The 15,318-nt window shown below is 38.6% G+C and overlaps 1 protein-coding gene across 1 annotated transcript; it reads right to left on the reverse strand.

The window, feature by feature from the left end:
• Positions 1 to 546: 546 nt before the first annotated feature.
• On the reverse strand, positions 547 to 14,514 carry AIM2 (absent in melanoma 2). The gene is given in 6 exon segments (XM_063103618.1): positions 547 to 601; positions 1,364 to 1,563; positions 2,849 to 3,088; positions 3,090 to 3,272; positions 5,396 to 5,538; positions 14,253 to 14,514. Coding segments are annotated over 6 exon segments (1,083 nt in total).
• Positions 14,515 to 15,318: the final 804 nt, after the last annotated feature.

Raw genomic sequence — 15,318 nt, forward strand, 5'->3', positions numbered from 1 at the left:
TAAAAACCAATAGACTGAACATGTGAGGGCCTATTCTTTGCCTCTCTACTGTCTTCCATCAGTCTCTATGTCTACCTTTCTCCACAATTGTCTTGTTATTATATCACTCTTAAAAATAGTTTTTAGTCATTGCCCTAGGGTTCACAATATACATCTTTAACTACACAAATTCTACTTTCAAATAATACTGTACTGCTTCACATGTGGTATAAGGGCCTTACAACAATACACTCCTAATTCCTCCCTGTCATAATTTTGGGCCACTGTTGCCATATATTTTACTTTAAATATTCTACAAATACACAATATATTGCTAGTATTTTTGCTTGAGATCAGGCACTGACAAACTAAACCAGATTGTAGGGCTGTAACAAATAAGAAATAAACTTTTATTGTGATAATATGTTCACATTTTGGAGTTGTTTATCCAGCAATTATCCTCTCCTGACTAATTTGGTCGAGAGAGAAGTCTGTGAACTGCTGCTCTCAGGTAGCTCACAATCCAGTTGAAGAGGACGGATCAGGTATTCTTCAATTAAATGATGCCTAGACCAGTTGGCTTGAATTGGTCCTTTTCACTTTATTTTTTGGTCTTAATCGCCTGCATGGTGAAAAATAAATAGTCTGAGATGCAGCTGATAAGTTACTCTGCCTCTACATGCAGTTACTATGTCCTCCTGAAGTGTACCTTTTTTTCCTCTGCCTATAAAATTATCTCTTTGCTTCCTCCTAGTACATTGCTCATTCTTGGACCACTCTCCTGAAGTTAACATCTTGCCTGAGATATACACTCCTACTTAACAAGGGCAAACATACAGTAGTCTCAAGTCCCCGCCCCTAACCTTACAAAGGGAGAGAGACATCAGTGCAAATGACACTGAGACACAGGGAAGAGAACCAAGTAGTAGCAGTAGGGTTGGTATGAAGGTGAGACAGAAGGACAGGAGTAGTGGTGTACACTGACTCAACTGCCTTGGACCACGGTAGGTGCGGAGATGATTGGACTACCTCTGAGAAATATGTCCTCCAGGTATTTACGGTCTGCGTCCACTTTTATATACTTTACTCAGAATGATGTATCCAACTTTAGGCAGGCTGTATGCATTAGACTTGCAGTGTTCCCAAGGAACTCTTTTTGGGGCTCTGTGAGCACAACAGTGCATGTCTCTGCCTTATGAAGTCCATATACTCTGAATTTTCTATCTAAGATGTGTATTTTCTAAAAGGAGTTTCCTCAGTTCTGCGAGATGCAGGAGTACTACATATCACAGTCTTCCATACCATACCCTGTTCAGTAGCACCTGTCCAGCTTTCTGACAGAAACAAAAAATATCATCACCTTGGGAAGTTGACTTTCTTCCACGCAGTTCCCACCTTAAAGGTACTATGAATTTCAGATGTCAGCTGTAGGTTTTCTCCACTTTTTGACAGGTCAAAGAACGTAAGTCGAAGCTTATCCCCTTCCTCACATTTCGTATCATTCGGTTTTCCAAGCACCAACACTTCCATCCTCCCTATGTTGTCACTGACATCAAATAATACACCATTCTTCTGTTCGGTTTTCTGCAAAAGGAAATTGACACACAATCTCTGATAATCAGATTAAGTAAGGCCATATCAGTCAGACATCAGACATGTGAGCCTCCAGAGAGAAATATAAGAGAAAAATCCACCTTTTAAATTAACAGGAATATATCTAATAGATGTCAGCATTTCAGATAGTCAGACATGTCTTTCTTAGAACATGTTGCCTCTCGTGTCAATCTTTCCAGTCCCAAGTTTTCTTCCTTTTGGAGGCCAGATGGCCTACAGAAGCAACAACCAGTAGAATGGAGAAGATGAGGCTTCCCCAGGGCCATTAGCTGGAATAGTCAGGGGAAAGGAAGACCCTGGGGTGGGAGGAGAGTTAATTAAAGAAACAAATCCAGGAGGCATATAAGTCAGTGATGCAAGACCTGGTAAAGAGTCTAAAACAGAGTAAGGAATCAAGGACAAGAAATAATTCACAATTATTTCCAGATCAAAAGGGAACATGATATCAGTTACCTAAGGGACAGTATTTTAAGTATAATTTTATGAATTAAATTAATATATATTATTGGATGGTTGGCCAAATCTAAGGCTCAAAACTGGGATAAAGACCATGGCTTTTCTATCCATGGCCATTATATGCTTTAATTTTCCAGGAGGACATATTTTTTTCTATCAGTCCATCTGCAACTAACCGTGGACAGCAGAAGTAATCCTAAGGCTCCTGGATGAAAGGTTAGCAGGTTCCCTCTGTGGTTCTTCAGGTTCTGCCCTAGACCAGAAAAAGTAGTCATATGGATAATTCCCTTAAGTTCAGAGTCATAATCCTTTATTATTTCTGACATCTAGTAAGTTTCCTCATAATAATTCTTTCTTCTATTTTCTTCAGTTAATCATAATTCTTTAATCCTGTCCTATTTATTGGTCTTTCAGGTCAATTATTCTGGTTTATTATTCAACTTCAGTTATTTTGCATTCACAACAATTGTTACTTGAAGATAATATGTATAAAGTACACAACTAAGACACAGGGTAAAAATTATCTGTATATGAAGTAATCTTTTCAGAGGTTACAACGATAAAAAGAAGTTAAAAAAGAATTGTGACATCCTCTTGAAAATAAAAATACTTTTTTGAGTTTTTGTATGAGTTTTGGTACATTAACTCTTCAACTCTTTAGTACTTTGGGGTTTATTTTTTTAGATTTTGTCAACATAGGAAGGCATCAAAATAAAAAATTTCTAACATCCCTTTAAGCTCACAGTGGAGAATATGTTATTTGTACTAACCAATATTTAAATTACACATGGGAACTAACCTTCTGGACTACAAACAGCCCATTCACAATTGTTCCATGGGGCTGAGTTTGAAGCTTATTGATCTTTGGAGTTTCACCAGCTTTTCTGACAATGTTCTTTGGGACACTGACCTTTTGGTCTGAGTCAGCATCAAATACAAGTGACATATTATTCACCTCCCGGAAACCATGGTGTCAATAATATTTTGATATTATAATTATTCCCTTTGGGGTGAATTTATCTTTTAGCTGTGTATTAAAATTTTTTTACGAAAAAGAATTCCCTCTCAGTAGCCACTATAACATGAAATATCTCTTGCTTCCCTTCTTGGGTCTCAAACTCAAAGGGCTTCATTGCTTCCAGCACCATGACTATCACATGGTCTTTCTGCAACTCTTTTTTCCTGACAGATTCCTGCTGGACCACCATCTGTTTCTGCTCAGGCTGAAGACAATTGAAGAAAGATATATGCTGTGAGTAAAGAAGGTACTATTGAGGGAATCTTACTTCACTTACAATGTTAAAGCTCAGGAAGCCAGCCAAAGATAGGTGGAATCAAAGGAAGAGATATAGAGGGGTCAGGAAGATATTTGAGAAGTAGAATTACCTAACGGAAAAGAGAATGCAGAAGGAAGATGTCAAATCCTACATCCAGATGAGACAGTGTAACAGGTTTGGGAGGCAGATTTCATGAATCTTAATCCTTGTTTTGCCATCTACTGTATGTAAAGAGTGCATAAAATCTCTGAAAAATTGCTAAGGCAAAGGGGTAAAACTGATTCTGTCTTCTTGTACTGATTCCATAAGGAAAGGACATAAGATGTCCATGTTTCTCCATCCAATGATGTCCTGAATATTCATTTTACTCTCTTATAAAAGTGAGGGAGCTCAATGACCTACACAAGGCTCTCCAAATTCCTGAAAATGGCCCTGTGCATAATAAAAGTACAGATTAAGTTAAATATGAGTAAAGGGAGAGACCTAGGTCAGAAATCCTACAAGTGAGTTAAAGGGGAAATTAAAAAAGAGAATCAATTCTACTTTTACAAATTTAACTTTAGCAATAATGAGTTATGTACTAGGTTTACATAAAAAATTATATATCGTTATTTGTAATTATACAAATTTAAAATAATTTAAATATCAAAAAGAAGTTTTGATTACATAAAATATGATTTAGTCACATAATAGATTACTATGCAAATATTAAAAATGCCTTAAAGGAATAAGTTTATCATAACCTCTATAAATGATTCTATAAAGGGTAAGGCCCTAAACAGAATGTATAATGTGTTTCTTATTGGATAAATAAACAAATAACACACATAAACATACTAGAAAGATATTTACCAATGTCAAATATGGTTTTCTCTAGATGATAGAATATTTTAGGTAATTTTATTCTTTTGCGTGTGTGTGTGCGCGCGCGCGTGCACGCGTGCATTTTCTGTTTTTCCAAATTAACAGAGATGGGAGGTTTTTTTTTTTTTTTTTTGGTCTGTTTTAGAAGTTAATACTACTTTTAAAAAGCTACTTGCTGTCCAAAGCCAAAGGGAAATACAAAAATAAACAAACAAACAAAAAATAACAGAGGCATAAAAGGACAAATGCAGGAGTTTCTGAATTGGATCTTTGGTGGGACCTGGTGCACAGGCCCATGAAGGGACCCGGATGGACACTGCAACAGAATAATTCGGACCAATGCAGGAAAATGCCAGCTTCACCAAGCTCTGCTACAAAATTTCTTCTTTTTGGTCCCATATATCTTTAGGTTGGTCTTTCAGATTAAATAACTCATACTTTCATTCCTGATGACTGAAAGGCTGGACCTTGTTTCTCGGACAACTCCAGAAGTTTCTGGGCCAAATCCAGAGGAAGCAGCTGCTCGAGATGAAGAGAATGAAGTATATATAATCAGTTTCTATAGCTCACACATCAATAAAATGATGAGATACCTTCTTCATAGGAAATAAAATTGAGTGTGTGTAGCAGATTCTATGGTGAACCTCTCAGATGCTGTCTGCTGCTTTCTCAACACTAATCATATTCACAGATGCCAATCTCTCCAGGCATGAAGAGAGCCACCTCACCTTAGTCAACGCATGTGTATGAAAGGGCCCTTTTATCCAAATCATGACAACCCTGAAAGGCATTCTCAACTCTGAGCTCCCTGTGGGATGGGCTGAGGCCATAGTTGCAACTGCATTAGACCAGAAACCCTTCCTCTTCCCCTACTTCTTTCACTTCTCACAAATATTAATCTTGAAAGCACTCTAAAATATAGTTCCTGAAAACAGCTATCTCACAGTTTTCTTCTTACAGAATCCAACTTGTAACAATGTGTTAATGTGTCTTGGGTCTGGCAAAGATTGGAGATTCAATAGCTGTTTATTTGATGATCCCGAGGCAACTTTTCTTTTTGTTACCCGGACATACTTTTCATATTATAGCTTTTCTTTCTTTACTTGCATGCGGTGAGACAAAGAGAGGGGCCCCAATGGGAAATGACAGAGATAGCAACTAGAGAATGCTCTTATGAAGGCTAAGGCTACTCCACCCCTTTTTACCTTAATATGAGGAGAGACTTCTGGTGCAGAACATTGCTCCATGATGTCACTTTTGATGGCTGCAGGGGCTACAGGACTCATTTCACCTTGACTTCTCTTTTTCACTACCATTGTTCCTTCTCTACATTTGCATTTCTTATCAACTGATTAAAAAAAAGGCATGTTAATTCAGAAAAGATGAACAAAGATGGCTGAAAATTTTAAATATTCTCTCTCAAGAACAAAATAAGAGAAGTGACATCAGTGGGATGGCAGAATAGAAGTTCCCTGACTCCAGTTCCTCTTACAGAAATCTAACTAGAAGCTATCCACAGACAAAACAGACAAAAATACATGAGTGAAAATCCCAGAACTTGGGACTGAGGCTGAGATACCCTCTAGTATCACAGAACTGTTAAGCTGCATTAGAAGGATAAGAGGAACAATTTCAATTTTACCACCTTGTCCCCTCTCCAAGCCAGCATATTACCACAGAGAGGATTCCCCTTGGCCTACAGTATCTATGGTGGGAAAAGAGAGCTGGAGGTGGACAGTCAGTTCTTTTAGCATTCTGGAAGTCTTTGCAGGAGGCCCACTTCTGTCTTGCCCCTGTGGTTAACACCAGGAACATCAGCAGGGCTCAATCACCTGGAATCAGTTAGAAACAAAGAAAGGCATGGGTCTCACAGAGACCAGTACACAACTCTTGGTGGTGGCTCTGCATCCTGGCCAATGGAGGCACCCAACTGTATTGACCAGCCAATGACAGTGCTTTGTAGGAAGCACTTTCGATAGGTCTGCTGGGCTATAGTACCTAGCCAGCTTCCCTACCCAGCCTTAGTTCTCTACCAAAGCTTGTCCAGGTCAGAAAACAACCACATGTCCCTGCACATCTGCAGAAAACAACATCTAGCCCTGCCCAACTCCAGTATCTGAGTGGTGCCCCCATCCAGCCTGATTGCAGTTTAAGGCTTCCCCAAACTGAGAGGCAAGTGCATGTCCACACATATTAGGGATCTTCAAAAGTTCATGGAAAGATTCTTATTATCACTTTATACCATATTAACAAACTATTTGATGTACTCTCACATATGCAGAGAGGGGCACATGGCCTCTCAACTCCAGAGGTCAAGCAGTGACCCCTCCCAGCCTTGAGTCTCTGAATAAGGCTTCCTCAGGTTGGGTGGCAAGCCCACTTGTATAAATATCTGTGGAAGAGAATATCTGCCCTTGCTAGACACAAGCAACTGATCAATGACCCCAATCAGACTTGGTGCTCTGCATCATGATTCCTCAGGTCAAAAGGCAAACCTGTATCTCTGCGTATCTACAGAGCATAGCATCTGGCCCTCTCAACCCTAGCAACTGAATGGTGACCCCACCCAGCTTTGGAGTGCAGCCTGAGATTCTACCTGAGTCCAAGCAATGGGGAAAACTTAAGACTGTGCACATCTGTGGAGAATAGCCTCTGGCCCTGTCCATTGTGAATGGCCAAGCAGTGACCTCAGCAACCTTGCCTAGCCTCAGAACCAAGCCTATGTCCCTGCCCAAATAGAGATTCCAAACAGCAGTACTGCCAACCCAGGGAATATAGCCTGCATCCCTTCATTATCAGAGGTAATCACAGAGCTCAGCCAGCAGTTCCACCTGACTGTGAAGTCCAGCAAGTTATCTCACCAGACCACAGAGCAGAGCCAGCAACCCCACTCAACCTCAGAGCACAGGCAGCAATCTAGCCCAACTAGAGAGCCTGACAGCAATGTGTGTTCACCCATAATTGTTGCCAACTGGCCATGCAAAATCCCAATTTAGACTAAATAGTGAAGGTCTATCTCTGCCAAAGAACACATGAAAAGGCTGAAAGGACTGGCTGCTTTCTCAAATACACAGATACCAATGCAAGAACACAGAGGTTACAAAGAATCAGGGAATTATAACATCACCAAAAAGAACTAACAAAGCTCCAATAATACACCCTACAGAAAGGAAGATCTAAAAAATGACTGACAGTGAATTCAGAATAATCCTCTTAAAGAAGTTCAAGGAAATATGAGAAAAAACAGATAGTAAATTAAATATAATTTGGAAAATAATTCACCACCAAAATAAGAACTTTGACAAAAAGATAGAAAACATTAATAACAACAAGAACAATAAAATAGAAATCCTAGAGATAAATAATCCTATTGACTGAAAAACTCAATATTGAGTTTCAACAGCATACTTGACCAAGGAGAAAAAGGATCAGTGACCTCAAAGACAAGATGTTTGAAATCATCTGGTCAGAGGAGAAAAAGAAAAATGAATAATGATGGCATGTAAGAATTATGGGACACCATCAAGAGAACTAATGTTCACACAATGGGATTAGGCAGAGAAGGGAGGAAAAGGACCAGGAAGCATATTTAAGAATGGCTGAAATTTCCCCAGCATCCAGGTATAGAAAGCTCAGAGGCCTCTAATAAAATTCAGCTTGAAGAGAGGTTTACAAAGACACATCATACTCAGATTATCAAAAATCAAAAACAAAGAAAGACTTCTGAAAACAGCAAGAGATAAGAAATGTATCACATGCAAGAAAGACCCAATATGGCTATCAGTGGATTTCTCAGAAGAAACCATGAAGGTCAGAGGAGAATGAGATGGTATATTTAAAATTTTGGGAAAAAAAACCAAAAAACAAAACAAAAAAAATGCCAACCAAAAATACTTTACTTGGCAAAACTGTCCTTCAGAAATGAAGGAGAAATAAAAACTTTCCCATATAACCAAAAGCTACGGGAGTTCATTATCACTAGGCCTGCCTTACAAGAATTGCTAAATGGATTTCTTTAAGCTGAAATGAAATGCCACTAATTAATAACATAAAACATACAAAAGGACAAAACACAGTGATGTAAGTCATGCATAATCCTATTCAGAACTCTAGTACTGTAATAGTGAAGTGCAAAGCAATTTTATCTCTAACAGGAGAGTTAAATGACAAAACTATTTTAAAAACTAAAGCTGCAATAAATTAAGATATAAGATGTAAATTTTCACACCAAAATTATAAAATGTGGGGGGGAGAACCAAAGTAAAAGTTTGTATATGATTAAAGTTAAATTGTTATTAGCTTAAAATAGCCTGTTACAAGTACAAGATGTTTTATGTAAGCCTCATGGTAACCCCAAAGCAAACATCTATAGTAATTGCACAAAACATGAAAAGAAAGGATTCAAAGCATACCACTATAGAAAACTATCAAACCACAAGGAAAGACAGCACATGAGGAAGAAAAAAAAAAAAAAGATCTACAAAACAACTGGAAAACAAATTACAAAATGGCAGTAGCAAGTCCTTACCTATCAATAATTGCCTTGAATATAAATAAATTGAATTATTTAATCAAAATAACCACAGTGGCTGAATGGATAAAAAAACAGGCCTAATTATAAGCTGCCTACAGGAGACTCACTTGACTAGTAGGACAGATGTAGACTGAAAGCGAAGAGATTAAATATATTCTATGCAAATGAAAACCAAAAGAGAGCAAAGATAGCTATACTTATATCAGATAAAACAGACTTTAAGTCAAAAACCATGAATAAAGATAAAAAGGTCATTATATATTCATAAATGGATCAATTCATCAAGAGGGTGTAACAATTGTAAGTATATATGCACTTAACATTGAAGCACCTAAATGTATAAAGCAATTATTAAATGACCTGAAGGAAGATATAGACAACAATATAATAATAAAAGGGGACTTTAATACCCCACTTTCAACAATGGACAGATCATTTAGATGGAAAATCAAAAAGGAAACATCATACTTAAACTACATTTTAGGAAAAAACAGACCTAACAGACATATACAGAACATTCCATTCAACAACTACAGAATACACATTCTTCTCAAATTCACACAGAACATTCTCCAGGATAGATCATATGTTAGGACATAAAACATTCCTTAACAAATATAAGAAAATCGGAATTATATCAACCATCTTTTCTGATAAAAATGGAATGAAAGTAGAAATCAATAGCAGGAGAAATCTTCACAAATATGTGAAAATTAGATACCATGCTCCTGAACAACCAATGGATCAAAGAAGAAATCAAAAGGGAAATTTTAGAAAGTACCTTGAGAGAAATGGAAATGGAAATAAAACATCAAAACTTAAAAAAAAAAAAAATCAAAACTTACGTAATGCAGCAAAAACTGTTTTGAGAGGGATGTTTATAGCAATAAATGCTTATATTTAAAAAAAAAAGACCTTAAATAAGCAATCTAATATTACACTCCAAGGAACTAGAAAAAGAAGAATAAACTAAGCCCAAAGTTAGCAGAAGGAAGGAAATAACAAAGGTAAGAACAGAAAGAAATAAAATAGAGATTGGAAAACAATAGAAAGCTAGAGGACAATATAATGACATCTTCAAAATACGGAAAGAATAGTACTTCCAGCCTAAAATACTCTTATAAATGCTAAATACAAGGATCTTCAAGAAGTTCATGGAAAGATTCACATTATCTTTTAATTCTATTTTTTCCATGAGGTTTTTGAAGTATACTTGTATAGCTGTTTGAAGTATACTTGTATAGCTGTTTTCAGACTAAATCTAGGACGATTTATTACAATCTGAAATCCACTGCAAGAAATAAAGGAAATGTTTTAAGCTGAAACAAAACAATACCATATGGAAGCAAGAACTTCAGGAAGAGATTAAGAACATTTTAAAAGGCAAATTATGGGTTAATACAAAAGAATATTGACAGTTTAACACCACAGTAATGATGATGGTAATGATGCTGTATTATGAAGTTTATAACACAGAGAAGTAAAACACATAATAATAGTAGCACAAAAGATTGGGGGCGAGGGGTACACCAGTTAACTTTTGCTGCATAATAAATCACTCAAAAGCATAGTGACTTAAAACAACAAACATTTATTATTAACTATTATTCTGTGGATTGTCTGAGCGATTCTTTGATCTTGGCTGGCTCAGGTGAAGGCAGATGGTTTCACGTACATGTTTAGGGCCTCAGCTTAGATGTCTGGGAAGGCTGTGATGGATGCTGTAATCTTTTTTATTTTTATTGAATTATAACTGATTATACATATTTGGGGGGTTTGACGTTGATGTATGTTGATCAAATCAATATTATTAGCATATGCATTATTGCAAATCATACTTATTCTTTACACCCCTTATCCAGTCTCTCCGTATCCCCCTCTCCCACTTCCTTCCCCCCTCTAATTACCCTAGATTTCTTCTCTCCCCCTGAAAGAGTAATGGTTACTCTGTTGATTTGTTGCCTAGATGATCTGTCCAATGCTGAGAGGTGTGTTCAGGTCCCCCAATATTATCATAGAGCAGATGCTTCTTCTGTCACTCTGGAATGGGCTTTGTGGAGAGAGACATCCTTTTCTTTTCTTTGGTCTCCGCTGGCAAATGCACTTGAGTGGCTGGCAGGCCATCTGTATGGTGGTTGTGGTGTCTAGTCACTTTTGCAACAGCAGTGGCTATTGTGGTAGCTGTGGTAACATGGAAGTGGTGGTTTTGGTGTGCTCCTTGCCTGGTCACAGGAGGGGACCATCCCTGGCTCCATCTGTTTTTACGTTCTAAGACGTCACTGTTGCATAGTTGGGTGGGAAGGGGAGAAGGGAAGAGGGAAAGAAATAGGGTGGGAGAAGGAGGAAGGAGGGAGAGCATGGTTGAGGCCCATGGCACCCCCCTCATTCCTGCTGGGGAGACCAGAGGGCTTTTAGTGGTGGCTTGGTTGTTGCTGTCAGGCGGTGTGGTCTAAGCCCTCAGCTCCCCACTGCCCTGCCTTGGGAGCCTGGAGTGTTTCCTGCAGTGGCTCAGTGGTCATCACTGGGCTGGTTGTGTGTGTTAAGGAGGTGAGGTGTGGCCGAAGCCTGAGGCCCCCTACCATCCTGGTTTGGGGGCTTCCTGTGGTGACTCAGAGGTCATCACTGGGATGGTTGTGGGTATCGGGGGGCATGGCTGAGGCCCCGCACCCTTTCCCCTCCCTGGCTTGGAGGACTAGGGGACTTCCAGTCCTAGGTTTTACAGGTGTTCTTTGGTGAAATGAGACTTTTACTCGTTAATATCAAACTGTTTCTGGTCTGTGGGTATTTTGTTTTTTCTATCAGTTTGTGTTGGATTATTTGCTGTTTCCACCACTTAAACTCTGCACTGCAACTAATTTGTTGTCTTTTGCTTACTTCTAAAATGGGGGAACTTCCTGCGGGGACCAGCACTTGAGCCCCGTGGTTGAACTAAATTGCTGCTTTGCTGCTGATTCCCCAGGGAAGGCTTTTTGTGCAGTTCAGGTTTTAATGGCTGACTTTGTAGGTACCTCCAGGTCTGGTAAGGGCTCGTAAACCTGGGTTGTGTAGAAACTCCGATCTGGGCCTGAATCTTTTCAGCAAACTTCACCCCCTACAGTTCTATATTCCTGACCAGTCTACACAGAGTGGGCCTGTACTGACTGGCAGGCATATCAGCTGTCCTTGCTGTGCCTCAGTGTTCCCCTGGTGGGCCCGTCTCCCTCACCGCCCGTACTCCAAACACTTCCCATGGGACGGGCCGTGTGCTGGTCCCTTGCGATGACTCACCAGCCTCTGAGTGGCTCCCTTTTTTGGTTGTTGTGGCTCCTTGCTCCTATGTGGGTCCACAGGAACCCTGTTAGTGGTCTTGCTGGCCTGGGGGCCAAGAAGGCCCTCTTCGCCCCTGTGACCTCCAAGTAGCTTCATATGAAGGGCACAGCTGTGGCTTTTGCCAACTCCTGCTCCATGCACTCAGCAGCTCCATTCTTGAAGCAGCCAGGATTTGAAATGGTCAGAGTGGTCCTTTCTCTCATCACGGCTTCTCCTGACTTCGTGAATTCCGTAGGTCTCTCCTCCTCTTCCCCTGAGCTCTAGCCAATGTTGTAATCTCACTGCTTGTGGTCTCTTATCCTCTAGGAATCTAAGCCAGGTGTGTTCACATGAGGGCAGAAGGATTCCCAACAAGAGAAGGCAAGCTTTAATGTATAAGCACTTTTCTATCGTCTTGTTTCATCATGCTTACTAATGCCCAAGCAAATCACATGCCTAAGCTCAGATTCACAGAGTTAAGAAATAGAATTTCCACTTCTTGATGAGTATTTGCACGATCACAGTCGAAGAGTGTAACAGCCATTTTCACAGCATACTACAACATATATTCATCAAAAAAATACCATTAAGAGGATGTAAAAGCAAGCCACACAGTAAAAGAAAAATACGTAAATTTCCATTTATTGACTGGGACAGTGGTTGTACTTTGGTGGGTTCACTTTTTGATACTTTATGTGTATATAAAAAACAAAGTACTAGGATCTAAAATATAAACAACTCCCATAAACACATTTTTTAAAAGACAGAAAAACTACCAGGTATGTGGGAAGATCACTTTACAATCTACTTTGAAAAAGTAGGCCTAAGGATGACCTTGGTTGGAATTTTAGAGCCACAAAGGAACTTAATTGCCTTCCTGTGCAGCGTACAGAGATAGCAGCCACTCCTGAATGTCCAACCTGGTCCCAAACTGGATCATTTTTAGCTCATCAGGATGATAAAATCCCAGGATCGTAAGAACAGCAAAATGGAGGAAAGATTGCAGTTGGAGAAATTTAGTGTTATCTTGGCCAAAAAGAATAATAAATTCTTGATTTGGGAGGAAAAAAAAAAAAAAGATATTCCTAAATATCTTCAGCCTATGTTTGCCAATATCCCTAGGTTCCTCTCTGTTGGGCCAGATGAGAAAAACACAGGGAAGTTTGTTATTTTAAGCAATTAATGTGTAGTTGCTAACACCTTGTGGACATCTCTGAGAACTACACCTTCTAACTTCAAATAGGCTGGAAAAATGAATTACAGGACACAAATATTCCTTTCTCTAAAGCGTCGTAGATACTACCTAACAGTTTATATCTGTATAGAACTACGCGCTTATATCATAACTTAAACAGCTTCATTTAGTCCTCAGAGACATAAGGTGTAAGAAGCTATGACATACATGTTGTATAGACACAAACACTAAATAAAAGCTGTTGTAATTTTTGCTGTTAAAGTTGTACTTAGAACACTAAAACTGTTGCAGCTGGAGTATCTCATTTGATAGAGCCCTTGGGTGACACGCTCCTCTGTTGGCTCTTTTTAGTCATTTAGACGTAAAGCCAGGAAACATCAATTGTTCTTAGGGAACATCAAGATTTTAACCACATACAGATAATTCAGATAAAGATGATCAGTAATTTATTGAACAATATAAAAATGGTCTTCGTGTTCTGGGAAATTTCTATTGTCAACTGTACGGTTGGTAGAGAGAAGAGAGAATCCCTGAATTAGAAGGAGAGAATCATCCTCTGAAGAAAGGCTGGGGATGAGGAGAGAAATGGACAGATATGTGGAAAAGCAAAGGTGCCTGATGTACCAGTTTATAAATTTTCAGCGGTATAATTTATGCTATCTTCAAGCCTTGGGTAAAATGTGAGAGCATTACATACTGTGTAAATGGTGCTTTGAGAAGTTAACGTTGAAGTCCTGTGTCCACGATCACTGCAAGTAAACTTGAGACAAAGATGGGCAAGGTGAAAATTATGAAATAGTAAGTGGTAGCCCCAAGAGCTGGAACAAGAAATGACAGAGAAACCCTGGAATGGATTTTTGGAATTTGTAACAGACATTTTCTAGAAATGGTTCTCGATAAAAAGTGGCAAATGGGCAGGTGCACAAAGTTAGTAAACAGATCCCAACAACATGCACTGAGGGCCTTGTCCCACTGATGTGATGAAAGAAAAGACCCAGACTTGACAGAGAAGGGGACAGGGAAGGTGCAAATACTCCCTCATTACTTTTGTCCTTCTCTCCCTGGAGACTTGTGGCCACAAGCATATAATTCAACTTCCGGAAAATGTGAATGGTCTTCATCACCGCAGACTCCTCACCAGCATTTTGAATCATCAAGTTAGCTACCTCTGTCCTGTGTGCGGTTTCCAGTTTGCCTGTGGGGATCTTAAACTCATCTGGAAGAAAAAACTTAAACCTATCCAGTTCCTCATCAGTGATGTTATCCAGGCCTGTCAGTAACAGGATTTCCTTGCATTTACTCTCCATGTCACCACTTTGGGATCAGCCTATAAGAAGCCCAAAACATAAAGATTACACCACCAAAAATGAATTCTACATCCAAAATAAAGCAAGGCGAGTTGTTAATATTTTTTAAATGAGCGATAAGCAAAATCTTTACAGCATAGGAAAGGAAATTTGGGTGAAACCTAAGTTAAGAACTTCTTAAACAAGATGGTCACTATTACTGGTAAAGGACATCTTCAGAGGTTATATAATACCTCTGGAATTCTTAGAGCCAGGACACATTTTCTGCTATTTTTAAAACTATTTACTGAACCATAACTGACATAGAGTACAGTACATATATTTAAGCATACAATTTGATATATTTTAGCATATATTTATATGCTATATATCTCTTTGATATATATATATCTCCTTGGTGAAGTCCAATTTATCAATTTTTTCTTTCATGGATCATGCTTTTGGTGTCATATCTTAAAAAATATATTTTCTAAACTCAGGATCAGGAGATTTTCTTTTATATTTTCATCTAGAAATTTTACACTTTGGGCCTTGTATATTTAGGCCTATGATTTCCTTTGAGTTATTTTGTATATAATAATTCAAATCATACTTCAGTGTGAGGTATGATTAAAGTTCAATTTTTTCACATAGATATAAATTTCCCCAGACTTATATGCTGAAAAGACTATCTTTTCTCTATTGACTTTTTTGAAAAGCAGTTGTTCATACACGAGTGGGTCACTTTCTGGATTCTTTCTTCTGTTCATCAATTTATTTCTCTATCTTATTGCCAATACCGTATTGTAGTAATTTGGTTGTCTA

The sequence above is a fragment of the Cynocephalus volans genome, chromosome 8 (genome assembly GCF_027409185.1).
Source record: "Cynocephalus volans isolate mCynVol1 chromosome 8, mCynVol1.pri, whole genome shotgun sequence".
NCBI classification, from domain to species: domain Eukaryota; kingdom Metazoa; phylum Chordata; class Mammalia; order Dermoptera; family Cynocephalidae; genus Cynocephalus; species Cynocephalus volans.